Here is a 15,407-nt window from a genome sequence, read left to right on the forward strand (position 1 = left end):
ATTCTTAAGATAAATAATGACAAATCTAAGTATCAAACCCAACTTTAAAGCTATTCAATGTATTTACTGCAAGACAGATGAGATGGCTCCAAATACAAGTTTATATAATATCATTATCCTTAAGACTATGCCAAAGCTGTAGTAACTAAAATTAAACTTTAAAATTTTAAGATAAAGTATAACTTGAGAATTCTAAACCAAAGATGAAAAAGTTTTACTCTTTGGCTAAATAGTTTCTCCTTTTCCATTTTAGAGTCAAACTAAGAAATGCTATTAGTTTTCTTTCATCTCCATAAAAGCACCAATCCAAACCCTTCCCTAATACATATCTGGTTTGAAGTACAGAATTTATGAGTCACAGATAATGCCTAAAATCTATAATAATTCCAACTAGGATTCAACTAACATATCTACTTTTTCTCAAAATGCTTTAGTTATGCTTTTTTTTTTTTTTTTTTTCTGAAATGAAGTCTCGCTCTGTTGCCAGGATGGAGTGCAGGGACAAGATCTCAGCTCACTGCAACCTCCGTCTCCCAGGTTCAAGCGATTCTCCTGCCTCAGTTACCTGAGTAGCTAGAACTACAGGCATGTGCCACCACACCCAGCTTTTTGTATTTTTAGTAGAGACAGGGTTTCACCATGTTAGCCAGGATGGTCTCGATCTCTTGACCTCATGATTTGCCTTCCTTGGCCTCCCAAACAGCTGGGATTACAGGCGTGAGCTACCACATCCGGCTTATTATGCTTATTTTAACTGAGATGCCAGCTATAAAACTCTAAAGCGAAGAGAGTCTTACATATACTTAATTCCAATCCTTTTGCACATAGGAAAGCTAAGCTTCATAATACACTGCAATCAATGTAATAAGTTTACATTTTTAAGTTACTATTGCTGGCAAAAGACACACAATAAATATGTTTGACATTTCTTCCCACTGACTTTGATGACTTCTCCAGAAGGCAGCAGGGGCCAATGCCAAATCAAAAAAAGAAAAAAAAATTAACGGAATAACAGCTCATTGGCAATTTTTCTTTTTTTTCCTTTTTTCTTTTTTTTGAGACGGAGTTTAGCTCTTTCACCCAGGCTGGAATTAAGTGGTGTGATACAGGCTCACTGAAATCTCCGCCCACCTAGGGTTCAAGCAATTCTCCTGACTCAGCCTCTTGAGTAGCTAGGATTATAGGCACCTGCCAATACACCCAGTTAATTTTTGTTTGTATTTTTAGTAGAGACAGGGTTTTACCATGTTAGCCAGGCTGGTCTCGAACTTCTTACCTCAGGTGATCTGCCCCCCTTGGCCTCCCAAAGTGCTAGGATTACAGACACAGTGCCCAGCCCGATTTTCTTTAAGGCAATAGTTATTAATCAGGAATGGTTTTTAGAACTAGGCATGTAAAAATGGCCATGCCCATTCCAAATGTTCCAATTCTTTAGCGTATCTGAGTAAAAATCCAGGCATGAATATTTTACTTTTTATTTTTTACTTCCAATAGAAACCTACAGGTATGAATATTTTAAATGTTTATAACATAATTTTCTTTTTACTGCTAAAACTAAGAATTCCTTTGGCACTCTAAAGCAATGATATTAACAAGCATTTCTAATAATCATTTTAACAGCAATAAAAATAGAATCTTAATTTGCACTTATATAACTTGAATCCTTGATTAAAAATAAAGGAATTACTACAGTTTGTCCCATTCTTTATCTACATAGTAAAATTAAATCTCTATTCACCTATTACTCTATTCCTCAAGTACCACAGGATTTAAGTGTCAGTAAACTAACAGGTAATGATTCAGATACTCTAAAATACACCCTATGAGGTACACTCAAAATCACTTTGAGGTGAAACTGGTAAGAACGCATCATACTAATTCTAACTTTCATGTAAATTTTGCCATGGTGTAAGTTGTAGGTGGGTCTTCTTATTAAATGGCTAATGAGCCTTCAAATAACAACAGGGACTTGTTAATTAATAAGTGAATAGAAACTATGAAATAAAACCTCAGCAATTTTATGTAATACTAGAATGGACTCTTTTCTACCTAGAACGTTTTCAGGATATTCAAAGTATAATCCAAACAAAAGGAAGATACTTACTTTAAGAAACTAAAATTGTGAATGTTATCATTCCAGAAATATTTTATACTATGGTGGGTGAAATAACGAATCTGTGGAACACACATAAATGTTACATCAAAAAGCATATCATCATTTGTGGCATGTAATCTGTTAGCTCTATTAACAGTTATATGTAGGATTATATGTAGTAATATGTGATATTTTGTATGCATATAAATTTATCAAGCAATAACTGCAAACAAAATTATAGAATATTCATGATAGCATAAAATGTAACAATTCTGGTTTTTAAAGAAACTTTACCATTAACATCACAATACCTGTTGTGATTCAGTCTGTGAATATTTACTGATCTCTTGCCTGTTTTCTTCAGTGGGATTCTCAATCAAACAAACTGCACGGCCAATTGAAAGCTTATCAGACATAGATTTTGGACTTGAAAATGGGTGAGTTTCCAAAGAAAGAAAGCGAATTTTTGCACAAAACCATGTTTTAAATTCATCCTTGGAAGACAGAAAGGGATAAGGGTAAGGAGTCAATTTTTTCTTGAGACAGCGTTTTGCTCTTGCTGCCCAAGATGGAGTACAATGGTGCAATCTCGGCTCACTGCAACCTCTGCCTCCTAGGTTCAAGCAATTCTCCTGCCTCTGCCTCCTGAGTAGCTGGGATTACAGGGGCCCACCACTACACCTGGCTAATTTTGTATTTTTTGGGAGAGAAGAGGTTTCTCCATGTTGGTCAGGCTGGTCTCAAACTCCTGCCTCAAGTGATCCGCCTGCCTCGGTCTCCCAACATGCTGGGATTACAGGCGTGAGTCACTGCACCCCGGCAGGAGCCAATTTTATATAAAACTGCCTATATTTTCACCTAATTTCCATTCTTTGCAAGGTATTATTTCCTCATCTCTAATTGAGGAAACATTATTCCTACTCAGAAAATATTAAACCACTTCATGAGGATATTTAAATTCAAATAAAGTGCTTTCCATTGCTCATTTTTTATTATGTATTTTACTGATAAACACATCAACATTTCATAAAATAATTAGTCTACCTACATATTGAGACTAGATATTAAAACCTCTTATAAAATGCTTCCAATTAGGATTTTTAAAAAAGAAAAAGGATGAGTGCATCAGCATCACAGAGTAGACAGGCAGCTGTCCTAGTGAATGAGATCTGAAATGCAGTCCTAATGGACCAGTACCTTAACAGACAAGTATCTAATTTCTCAGGGCAATAAGAAATATGAAAGGAAGGGGGTGAATTTGACCATTTTTAAGGTTCCATTAAACTCTAATCACTATAATAATATTCAATTCAACATAAATCCTTTAGAAATACTAGAATTAGCATTCCTCATTTTATCCAGGCAGCAATGTTCCCTTCATAGATTATTTTGAATAAAGTATACACAAAAACATTGTTTTACTCCTTAAATAATCAGCTACAAGTAGATACATGGACTCACAGTAGTCCTCAGCAGCACTACTTCACAGTCTTTAATTGCAGCTCTGACACAGGTCGCTTTCACCCGCCACTCAGGCATCCAATAGAGAAGGAGGAGGAGAAACCCGCCAGTACAAATCACTCCTAAAGAAACTATAGCAAGCTTCCAGCGACTCAAATTGTAACCATAAATCTCCTGCGTGGACATAGTGATCAGATGATTAATTATAAAATGATATGGCAGATAAACACATTCCAAAGTTCTTTGTTTTTCAGATAGGTATTACTGTCTTGTCACATAAACCATAAATATTTTCCCAATCCATAATTTACCTTTAAATTTTTTTTCTGACCAGTTTGTCAGTTGTATTTTAAGGAAATTTATTGATACTTACATTTTGATTTTATATTTAATTTATGCCTAATAAGTTCTTTCCCACTGATACAGTAAATTCATATTCAGTACACTTCCCTAGAATGTCTGCAATTTCATTTTTTACATACCTTTTTCATTCTTCCAAATTTATCTTCTTATGAGGTGGGCTTTTTTAAAAAAATAAACTTTTTATTTCGAAATAAATTTTAGATTTATAGAAAAGTTACAAAAATACTATGAAGTTCCTGCACATCCTTTGTGCAGTTACCCCTAATGTTAACATCCTGGTACATCTGTCAAAAATCAACAGATTAACACTGCTGCATTACTATTAACTCAGTTTTAGGATTTCACTAGTTTTCCACTAACATGTTATTTCTGTTGCACAATATAATTGAGAGTATCATAGTACATTTGGACGGAATAGATTTAATGTACTGTTTTCCAAATGATTTGCTAATTGTTCCAACACCACTGTGACTGATCAATTTGATCCACTGACAGATTGCTTCATATGTTTCAGGTTAGCCCTGCAACAAGTGTTGGCAGATTTAACAGATGAAAATACAGGGGGCCCACTTAAATTTAAATTTCAAGGAAATAATAATCTTTTTGTCTGTCCCATGCAACATTTGAACATATTTATACTAAAAATTTCTCCCTGGATTATGTGACTTTTACATTTAACAGGACATCTTATACTTTACCTGATATCTTTCTGGCTCCCCCCAACACAAAGTAGAGAAGTTGGGTTTTTTATTAAGCTGATATTAAAAAATTTTTTTTTTCTTTTTTTAGACGGAGTTTCGCTCTTGTTACCCAGGCTGGAGTGCAATGGCGCGATCTCGGCTCACTGCAACCTCCGCCTCCCAGGTTCAGGCAATTCTCCTGCCTCAGCCGAAATTTTTTATAAATCAAAATTAGAAATCTTTATTTGGGATTATATTTAAATCTTTATTTGGGATTATACTAGCCAACATTACCTCTTAAATCACCAAATGCAAAAACATACTTTTTCTCCCTAAGTTTTAACAGATCACAAGTAAAAAAAGAATCATACTAAAACCAATTAATAGGCATATTACACAATCCCAAATCAAAAGCACAGGATGAAGAAAGACATCCATGGAGTTTAGCTGCTGTTGCTGCTGCTGCTATTGTTGTTGATTGCATTTTTCTATTCCCTAGACTAATAAATTGTGGAGATAAAGTCTTCATACTTCACGAGTAAATCAGAACAGCTGGTTACCATTTCATCTTCTTGACCCTGATTGATAATCTTCCTTTCTTCTTTGTCCATACCTACAGTGGTTTAAAGGTCTTGTGCTTCAGAACAATGAAAGATCACTGAGGGAAGAAAGGGAACAAATATTAGTGAATTATTTTATACCTTAGTAGACTATATAACTTCATTCTATCAACTATCTGTTACACAAGGGGTCTCCAACCCCTGGGCTGCAGACCTGCTAGGAACAGGGCCACACAGTAGGTGGTGGGCAGCAGGCGAACAAGCATTACCGCCTGAGCTCTACCTCCCATCAGATCAACAGGGGCATCAGATTCTTACAGGAGCATGAACCCAATTGTGAACTGTGCCTGCAAGGGATCTAGGGTGCAGGCTCCTTATGAGAATCTAATGCCTGACAACCTGAGACAGAACAGTTTCATCCCAAACCATCCATCCCTACCCATAATCATCTTCCATGAAACCAGTCCCTGGTGCCAAAAAGGTTGGGGACCACTGTTTTATACCATCCAAGTGTTCTCTTACTATTTAATAATATTTTGTTTAAATTTGAATCCTTCCAAAGTAGTGGTGTATTCATCACTTGCTGATGGAATGTATCAAAATTTAGATGACACTTAAGTAGTTACTAAAGTGCTAGCTGGTTCTAATGACATTTTCAATGGGGTACCAGTGCTTGAACCTGCATCACTTACTACCACAAAACTGGCATATTTCATTCATTCGTTTATACTAGCAACAACTTTGATACAGAACAATTTACATTCTGAGAGGAACTAATAACAGAGTCTTCCTTTTCATTCCACAGATTCAGACGTAGTCTAGTTTAACCATCTTGAGCTTAAAGTACTTCACACAACTCAAATTTATTCCCTGTAGCACAGTAAAAAGCTATAGCACTAGCAGTGAAACCCACCCAAAAACTTCTCAGGGATTATTAATCATCCAATAAATATTTCCTGAGCACCAATAACATAAATGGCAATCCCTGGCCAAGAGTCAATCGCTAAGGCAGGTTTACTCCTATTGGAGAGCACTCAACTGACACCACCATTCGATTCCAACTCCACTAGGCAACCTTCTGATTATTTCTGACTACCAACAAAGCTTGTCCAGGGAGAAAATCCATCAGGCCCACTGACTTATTTTTCCTTTTTTTTTTTTTTTTTTTTTTTTGTATTTCAGTATTAAACATTAAGCTACACATTAAAGAAACTGGCAAGATGTAAGATGATGATAGTTTTCTAACTTTTTTTTAGAAAATATCTTCCAAAATGTTACTTAAAATATAATATTTCATACTGTTTTAATAAATATTTAAAATATCAGTTTGAATTAATATGGTATCAGTAGCTATAGCCTATATAAACAAAAGCTCTTTAGCATCTACGAAAGTTTTCAATAATGTAAATGGGTTTCAGCCCCCAAAGTTTGAGAACCACTGCTTTAGATGAGGCTGATCTCACAGTAGGAATATTACTGCCTTCATTTCAGATTCCATCCATCTACTCATCTACCCAATGCACAGCAGGCTTGTCACACGGTAGGCACTCAAAAACGCTTACTGAATTAATGATCTGGTAAAAAAAAAAAATGTGCACTGGGCCGGGCACAATGGCTCACACCTGTAATCCCAGCACTTTAGGAGGCCCAGGAGGGTGGATCACAAGGTCCGGAGTTCGAGACCAGCCTGGCCAATACAGTGAAACACCATCTCTAGTAAAAATACAAAAAAATTAGCCGGGTGTGGTGGCACATGCCTGTAATCCCAGCTACTCGGGAGGCTGAGGCAGGAGAATTGCTTGAACCCGGGAGGCAGACATAATGAGCTAAGATCCCGCCACAGCACTCCAGCCTGGGAGACAGAGCTAGACTCTGTCTCAATTTTTTTTAAAATGTACACGAAGTAGCAATACCTATTTATTTTAACACAGTATAAATTAACAGTCAGGTAAAAACCAAGTGCAGAATTTTAACATAACCCCATATATAAGATTGCTGAAACTTCCTGATCTATCATAAAATTAACAATAGAAAGCATCTGTCTGCCAGGCATGGTGGCTCATACCTGTAATCCCAGCACTTTGGGAGGCTGAGGAGGGCAGATCATCTGAGGTCAAGAGTGCAAGACCAGCCTAGCCAACATGGTGAAAAACCTCACCTCTAACAAAAATAGAAAATTTAGCTGAGCACGATGGCGGGTGCCTGTAATCCCAGCTACTTAGGAGGCTGAGGCAGGAAAATCTCTTGAACCCAGGACGTGGAGGTTGTAGCAAGCCGTGATCATGCCACTGCACTCCAGCCTGGACGACAGAGCAAGACTCCATCTCAGGAAAAAGAAAGGAGTCTGTCTGTACAATTACTTATGTTGTTTTAATAATTTCACTCCTAAGTGTGCCATTCTTATCAAACATGTAAATAAATACATAAAGACTGGTACAAAAATAAACGACCAATAAGATACTGAACTCAGTGCCATTGTGAAAAAGGAGAAACGGTACATACTATCAGGTCCAACTTCTCAAAACAAGCCGTATGACCATACATAACGTTTTGGGCATGGTAACAAGATCTTCTCCACCTAGGGCAGTGTAATGATCCTAAAGCATATTACTAGAGTTATTCCACCATAATAATAATGCTCCACCAAATCAATAAACGTTTAGGTGGCAGTTATTCTCAAGGGTTATGCCTGCTACTATAGACTATGGTGAGAATAAGCCCAACCTCTTTCCCTGGAGAAAAGATCAGCCATCCTCACCTGAACATGTCGAGTAATACTATTGTACAGGTCTCCCATCAAAGTGTAAACCAAAGACCTTTTGCTCTGACACTGACCCTGCTAAAGAATACCAGTCTGAGGTTCTTAACCTTTAGTCTGTGATTCTTCCTTAGGAGCTCAAAAATGAATCTTGTAATCATTGCTCAGTAGTCACTGGGGTCAGTTTTGGTTTGGGTTTTGTTTGTTTTTTAAAATAGAGACAGGGTCTCAGTATTTGCCCAGGCTGGTTTAGAACTCCTGGGCTCAGGCAATCTTCCCACCTCAGCCTCCCAAAATGCTGAGATTGCAGAAATGAGCCACCACACCCCATGGGGTCATTTCTGATAACCAATTATGATCTCCAGTTCCAATCACCACCACCTAAAATACGTTTCCTCAGGGAAGGATTACTTTAAATCCTTATGTAGAGACGCCTGCTTCCAACCAAGTTGAAACAACAGGGATCATATTCGCCCTCCTGCCCTAAAGCACCAACAAAATATATCATGGTTTTCAAGGAACTGGACATTAGGCAATGAAGAAAAACTGGTAACTGAGAGATTTAAAAACAACCTAGATAAGTCCTACAACTGTCTCAGTTTACTAACAACAACAAGAAAAAACTTTACAGGTCACGAAAGAAAAGGAGGACAGGGAACTCAGAGGGAGCCTAGCAATTTCCTTGAGTTTGGGAGACGAAGCTGGGAGTCTGCGGAAGCACAAAGCAATTAGGTTTGCTGGTCAGATCACCAGAAGAGAATCTAAGAACACCATTGCTCTGCAAGGTGGACTCCCTCAAGCCTTCAGCTGTATACTGATCAGCACTTGTGTGCGAAGAAACTACCAAGGGCCAGGGAAAGAACCACCCAAAATGATCAAGGGGGTTAAACCACCAAACCAGAGCTCACAAAAGGCTGAGCATCGTACCCATTTTCACCAACCACAGTAGAAAACCCCATTAGCCACAAGGAATCAGGAAAGGTATTCAGGTTTTTGCTTTAGTTAGTGGGATAAAATTAGCCTCAAACAAAAACTGCTCTGGTACTGCCTAACAAAGCTCAAACATAAGACCTGAAATCATACAACTGTTTTAAAGTAAATAAGGCTAGGCACAGTGGCTCAAATCTGTAATTCCAGCTCTTTGGGAGGCTGGGGTGAGCAGATCTTGAGACTAAAAGTTTGAGACCAGCCTGGCCAGCATAGTAAAACACCATCTCTACTTAAAACACAAAAAAATTAGCCAGGCGTGGTGATGCGTGCCTGTAGTCCCAGTTACTCAGGAAGGTGAGGCAGGATAATCGCTTGAATCCCAGAGGCAGAGGCTGCAGTGAGCCAAGATCAGGCTACTGCACTCCAGCCTGAGCAACAGAGTAAGACTCCATCTCAAACAAAAAAGAAAAAAAAATATTAACTTTTAAAACACCAATGTGTCAAAGAAGTCAAAGTGGAAAATACAAAGTATTCTGAACTGAATAAAAATGATATATTGGGCCGGGCGTGGTGACTCACGCCTGTAATCTCAGCACTTTGGAAGGCCAAGGTGGGTGGATCACCTGAGGTCAGGAGTTCAAGACCAGCCTGGCCAACATGGTGAAACCCTGTCTTTAAAAAAATTTTTAAATGATATATTGAAATTTGCAAAATGCCACTAAAACACTACTTAGAAAAAAATATACAGCACTAAATTCCAATATCTGAGAGAAGGAACGTCATGACCTTGGTTTCCACCTTAAGAAAAGTAGAGAATGAACAGCTAATCACTCCCAGAGTAACTGCTAAAGGGAAATAAAGTTTACAGAAAAAAATCAATGAAATAAAAAAACAGAAAGATAGAAGAAATGTCACTGAAACCAAAAAGGCTGGTTCTTTGAAATCAATAGAATTGCTAATTGCTAGCTAGACTCATCAAAAGGAAAGAACGCAGGGAGGGAGAGATGCAAATTACCAGTATCAGTAATAAGCAGAAATAGCACAACAGATTCTGCAAATATCACAAGGCTAATCAAGGAACTTAATCAGCAACTTTACACTGATAATCCAACTTTTTTGTAGGTTTAAAGTTACTTCAAAATTAAAACTTTTTTAATTAAAAAACCCATCTTTATTGATCAGAGGATGGCCAAGAGTTTGATAACTTCTAAAGCTAAATTAAAAGCTGAGTGAATGGGTATACGAGAGTCCACTATACCAGTCTTTCTACTTTTTAATGTGTAGAAATTGTTGATAATAGAAAAGTTTCTCAAAAAATGAATTAAACAGCTGGGTGCAGTGGTGCATGCCTGTAGTCTCAGCTACTCAGAAGGCTGAGATGAGAGAACCACTTGACCCTAAGAGTTTGAGTCCAGCCTAGGCAAAACAGTGAGACTCCACCGTCAAAAAAATAAAAATTTAAAATTTAAAAAGTAATTAATAGCCACCCATCTGAATCTTTTAGATAGGAGAAAATTTTCAGAAGACATTTATTTTTAGCACAGAACACCACAAATATTGAGGACTCTGCCTCTAGGGGTCCGAAGTCCACTGACTCAATCTACTGTGTACCAGATGCTATCCATAAACACCAAATTTTTACTGTTGGTTTTTGAGTCTTACTCTTCTTCACCCTTGTCTTTTATCAATTTCCCAGAAACATACAGACTTCCTACTCCTGTAAATCCAAATTTGTCAATGTAGAATGTATGTACAAATAGATAAATAAAACATGTTTTACAATTTTAGAAAGGAACTTCCATTAAAATCCTATGTTTTCATTAAACCCACGTACTTATAACTAAAACCTTTTCTCCAAATATCTGTGGAAGGAGTTCATCTTAGTTCAGCATAATTATATTTTTCACTTCATCTTCTACAGTTCAAGTGACCACAGAAAGAACTATTCCCCTTATTTTTAAACAAGCTATTACAGGTAGTTCACTGCCTATAGCAACCTAATTTCATGCTTTTCAAAATATTTTTTTAACCATACTACACTGTTACTCTTTTTATGAATGTGATTTCTCTAAAACGAATTTGGTTTCTAAAGCAAATTAAGTCTCAGAAAATTTTACCAAAGTGAAAGTGCTAAAAATAAGTAATTCAAATAAAAAGTGCCTCTAAAAACCTCCAATTACTCACTTTGAACACATTATATACCTCAAAGAAAATTACCCAAGAACTCACTTTTCACATAAACTTTTAGTGAACTCCAATGTGACAATTCCAACAGCCCTTATATTTAAAACATACATATGCTATATTTAAATTTTAAATGTACATAAATAAAGGTCCTGATTATTTCAATGACTCCAAGAGAATTAAAAAACCCACACAAACATATTTAAAATACACTGCTTAACAAGATAAAAATATGTATTATATACAATTCTACGATATATCTAATTAGACATTTGAAGCATTAATACCAAATTTATAAAAACCCATTACTTACAGAAGTGTAACTTTTGTGGACTGATGGAGCATGTTTTTAAAACAAATCAAATTCTATATCAGAGAAAACAAACTGAAGAAATGTTTCTTACCAACAGCACTATATTATCAGTCTTCCCAATTCCTGATATTGGCAGGGCTTTCAAAAGCTGCCTCTTAATAATAAAAACAAAACTAAGCATAAAAATTTTATTTTATGCCAAATATTTCTGTTTTGGTTCTGTTTGAACTACTTCCAAATGATTAAGATATTAAAATTTAGAATTTTGCAATTCACCAACTTTTAATAGGTTTCAGAAGATAGCCCTTCTGCCATCTGTCACTGGTAGAGCTCCTATTATTTGAATAGATCCTAGCTAGTTAGCTCAGTGAAGTTCCAATTCCAGAGTGCATGCCTGAGTCTTGATGTTATCTAAATAGCAAGGAGCTTATAGGCTATTGTGCTTAACCAAACCCTTCCTTGAATTTATAATAAACTTGATTTGCTGTGTGAGTGAGAAAAAAAAAGGCAGTATGAGACCAAGTAAAGCTACTGGGACTAGATCTCACTAAATTAAATATAATGCTAATTTTTTAAAGTTTATTTTTGCACATTATGTAATTACTACCAACAATTAAAGTATACTATTTATACTATATCATGCTAAAAGTTGTCAGATTCCATTTCCTAAAACAAGATGAGTTGTTTTCAGACACAGAAATCTCCAAACCTCAAAAATATATTTACTTCAAACCTGAGTTTCTCATGAGCTGTAATAACATAATAGTGAGTGTGTAGAGTGTTAGATTTTTTTTGAGACAGAGTCTCATTCCGTCACCAGGCGCCAAGCTGGAGTGCAATGGTGCGACCTCGGCTCACTGCAACCTCCACCTCCCCAGTTCAAGCAATTCTCCTGCCTCAGCCTCCCGAGTAGCTGGGACTACAGGCCCGCGCCACCACGCCCAGCTAATTTTTTATATTTTTAGTAGAGACGGGGTTTCACCATGTTGGCCAGGATGGTCTTGATCTCTTGACCTCGTGATCCACCCACCTCGGCCTCCCAAAGTGCTGGGATTACAGGCATGAGCCACCGCGCCCGGCCGAGTGTTAGATTTTTTTTAAGGATACTCCAAGTATGTGCCTAGAATTCCAGAGTAGGTAATTTCACAAAGTGATTTGAAGAATGACCTGTAATCAAGCAAAAGTTCAAGCAAAGCAATTTTGAATAATACATTTGTAATTTAATTTTTTCCTTCACTCAATATTTGCCATCTTCAGCAGTACTGAAGTAAAAAAACAAATTAAAAATGCATTATTCACCAAGGTGGGCAGACTGCCTGAGGTCAGCAGTTCGAGACCAGCCTGGCCAACATGGTGAAACCCCATCTCTACTAAAAATACAAAAATTAGCCAGGCAAGATGGTGCATGCCTATAATCCCAGCTACTCAGGAAGGCGGAGGCAGGAAAATCATTTGAACCAGGAGGTGGAGGTTGCAGTGAGCCAAGGTAATGCCGCTGCACTCCAGCCTGTGCGACAGAGCAAGACTCCATCACTGAAAAAAAAAAAGGCATTATTCAAAATTCATGCCTATACTCCAAGAACTTTGAGAGACCAAGCAAGGAGGATCACATGAGGCCAGGAGTTCAACACCAGTCCGGCCAACATGATGAAACCCCATCTCTACTAAAAATACAAAAATTAGCCAAGCCAAGAGTGGTGGTACCTATCTGTAATCCTAGCTACTCAGGAGGCTGAGGCAGGAGAATCACTTGAACGCAGAAGAATCACTTGAACCCAGGAGGTGGAGGGTTGCAGCGAGCCGCTATCGCACCACTGCACTCCAGCCTGGGGGACAGAGTGAGTGTCTCAAAACAAAATGAAACAAAAAACAAAATTCACAAAACTAAATAAGTATAAAAGAAATTCAAGTAACTGAATTTCTCAATGGTGTTTAAGTTTATAACATACATAATTCTGCAGTTTTAAAAATTAAAGCTGCAATGAGACTTCTGTGACACCTTGTATTGTTGAATGAGAGAAGGAATTCTCCCACTTTGTTTTGTAGCCCTAGATTTTTTTTTCTGAGGATTAAACAGACCTACCAATCTTAAATAAAGATTTGATAAACCCATCTTTAAGGACCACACAAGCCAAGAGTGCTTTAATGATCCGGAAATATAAACAGTGCATTCTAAATATTATTTTATTTTCAAACTTGTAAAATCTACAGTACCTGACCTTACACACTTCAAAGTCAGTTCTACTTTTTGCTATTGAAATATTTAATATGCCCCAATACATTTAAAGCCCTGATGGAGAAGGACTGTGTTCCATTAACAAAAGTAGGCTTCAGAAGGTGTATGATAAGAAATTTCTGGGAGTTAAAAGAACTTGTTCTAACCCAATGTAAAGAAACTAAGAACTTTGAAAAAAGGTTTATCGAAATGCTAACAAGAATAGACAATATAGAGAGGAATATAAATGAATTAACGGAGTTGAAAAACACAACATGAGAACTTAGCGAAATATGCACAAGTTTTAATAGCCGAATTGATCAAGCAGAAGAAAGGATATCAGCGGTCGAACACCAACTTAATGAAATAAAACGAGAAGACAAGATTAGAGAAAAAAGCATAAAAAGGAATGAGCAAAGTCTCCAAGAAATGTGAGACTATGTGAAAAGACCAAATTTACGTTTGATAGGTGTACCTGAATACGACGGAGAGAATGAATCCAAGCTGGAAAATACTCTTCAGGATATTATTCAGGAAAACTTTCCCAACCTAGCAAAGCAGGACAATATTCAACCCCAGGTAATACAGAGAACACCATAAAGATATTCCTCAAGAACAGCAACCCCAAGGCACATAATCGTTAGATTCACCAGGGTTGAAATGAAGGAGAAAATACTAAGGGCAGCCAGAGAGCAAGGTCAGGTTACCCACAAAGGGAAGCCTATCAGACTTATAGCAGATCTCTCAGCAGAAACCCTACAAGTCAGAAGAGAGTGGGGGCTAATATTCAACATCCTTAAAGAACAGAACTTTCAGCCCAGAATTTCATATCCAGACAAACTAAGCTTCACAACTGAAGGAAAAATAAAATCTTTTATGAACAAGCAAGTACTCAGAGATTTTATTACCACCAGGCCTGCTTTACAAGAGCTTCTGAAAGAAGCATTACACATAGAAAGGAACAACCAGTATTAGCCTTTCTAAAAATATACCAAAAAGTAAAGAGCATCAACATAAAGAAGAATTTACATCAACGAATGGACAAAACAGCCAGTTAACATCAAATGGCAGTAATCCTAAATTTAAATCGACTAAATCCCCCAATCAAAAGATACAGCCAAAACCGAACAGTATGCTACATCCAGACCCATTTCACATGCAAGGATACACAAAGACTCAAAACAAAGGGATATTGAAACATTTACCAACCAAATGGAGAGCAAAAATAAATAAATACATAAAAAGCAGGAGTTGCAATTCTCGCATCTGATAAAACAGATTTTAAAGCAACAAAGATACAGTGGTAAAAGGATCAATGCAACAATAAGAGCTAAGGATCCTAACACCCAGATACATAAGACCTATAAAGAGACTTAAACGCCCTAGACTCCCACACAATAATAGTGGGAGACTTCAACATCAATATTAGATAGATCAACAAGACAGAAAATTAATAAGGATATCCAGGACTTGAACTCAGATCCGGAACAAGTAAACTTAATAAACATTTATAGAGCTCTCCACTTTAAATACACAAAATATACATTCTTGTCAGTACCACATCATACCTACTCATAGGTTTAAATGAAATATTGATGGGCCATTATTAAGCACAATTATTGGCATAAAAGAGGTTTTCAATACCCATTTTTAGAATAAAGCAACATTCCCGTTCTTGCTCCCTCTTTTTCTTCCTCTTTCTTCCTCTCCTTCATTTTCTTTCTTTCCTTCTCTCCTTTCTTAAAAAAAAGAAAGAAAATATGCCCCAATACATTTAAAGCCCTAACTCTACTCATTAAACAATTTCAATTTTAATACCTATACAAATACATGTAAAAAGAATTTTTA

At 36.9% G+C, this 15,407-nt stretch overlaps 1 protein-coding gene across 15 annotated transcripts in view; it reads right to left on the minus strand.

Annotated features, from left to right (window-relative positions):
• Positions 1-15,407, minus strand: part of ATP13A3 (ATPase 13A3) — a 100,648-nt gene that overhangs the window by 63,665 nt on the left and 21,576 nt on the right. For 8 of the 15 annotated variants that reach the window (XM_054245503.2, XM_078350530.1, XM_054245499.2 and 5 more), the window contains exons 3-6: positions 5,160-5,257; positions 3,557-3,730; positions 2,407-2,589; positions 2,105-2,175 (exon numbers count right to left, since the gene is read on the minus strand). In XM_054245503.2, the coding sequence (XP_054101478.1) occupies positions 2,105-2,175; positions 2,407-2,589; positions 3,557-3,730; positions 5,160-5,210 (479 nt within the window). In that variant the 5' untranslated portion in view covers positions 5,211-5,257. Of the gene's footprint in view, positions 1-2,104; positions 2,176-2,406; positions 2,590-3,556; positions 3,731-5,130; positions 5,258-11,435; positions 11,733-15,407 lie in introns of those variants that run through there. The other 7 variants (XM_078350531.1, XM_078350528.1, XM_078350527.1 and 4 more) reach the window with 4 other exon arrangements.

Source organism: Callithrix jacchus, chromosome 15 (assembly GCF_049354715.1).
Source record: "Callithrix jacchus isolate 240 chromosome 15, calJac240_pri, whole genome shotgun sequence".
NCBI lineage: Eukaryota > Metazoa > Chordata > Mammalia > Primates > Cebidae > Callithrix > Callithrix jacchus.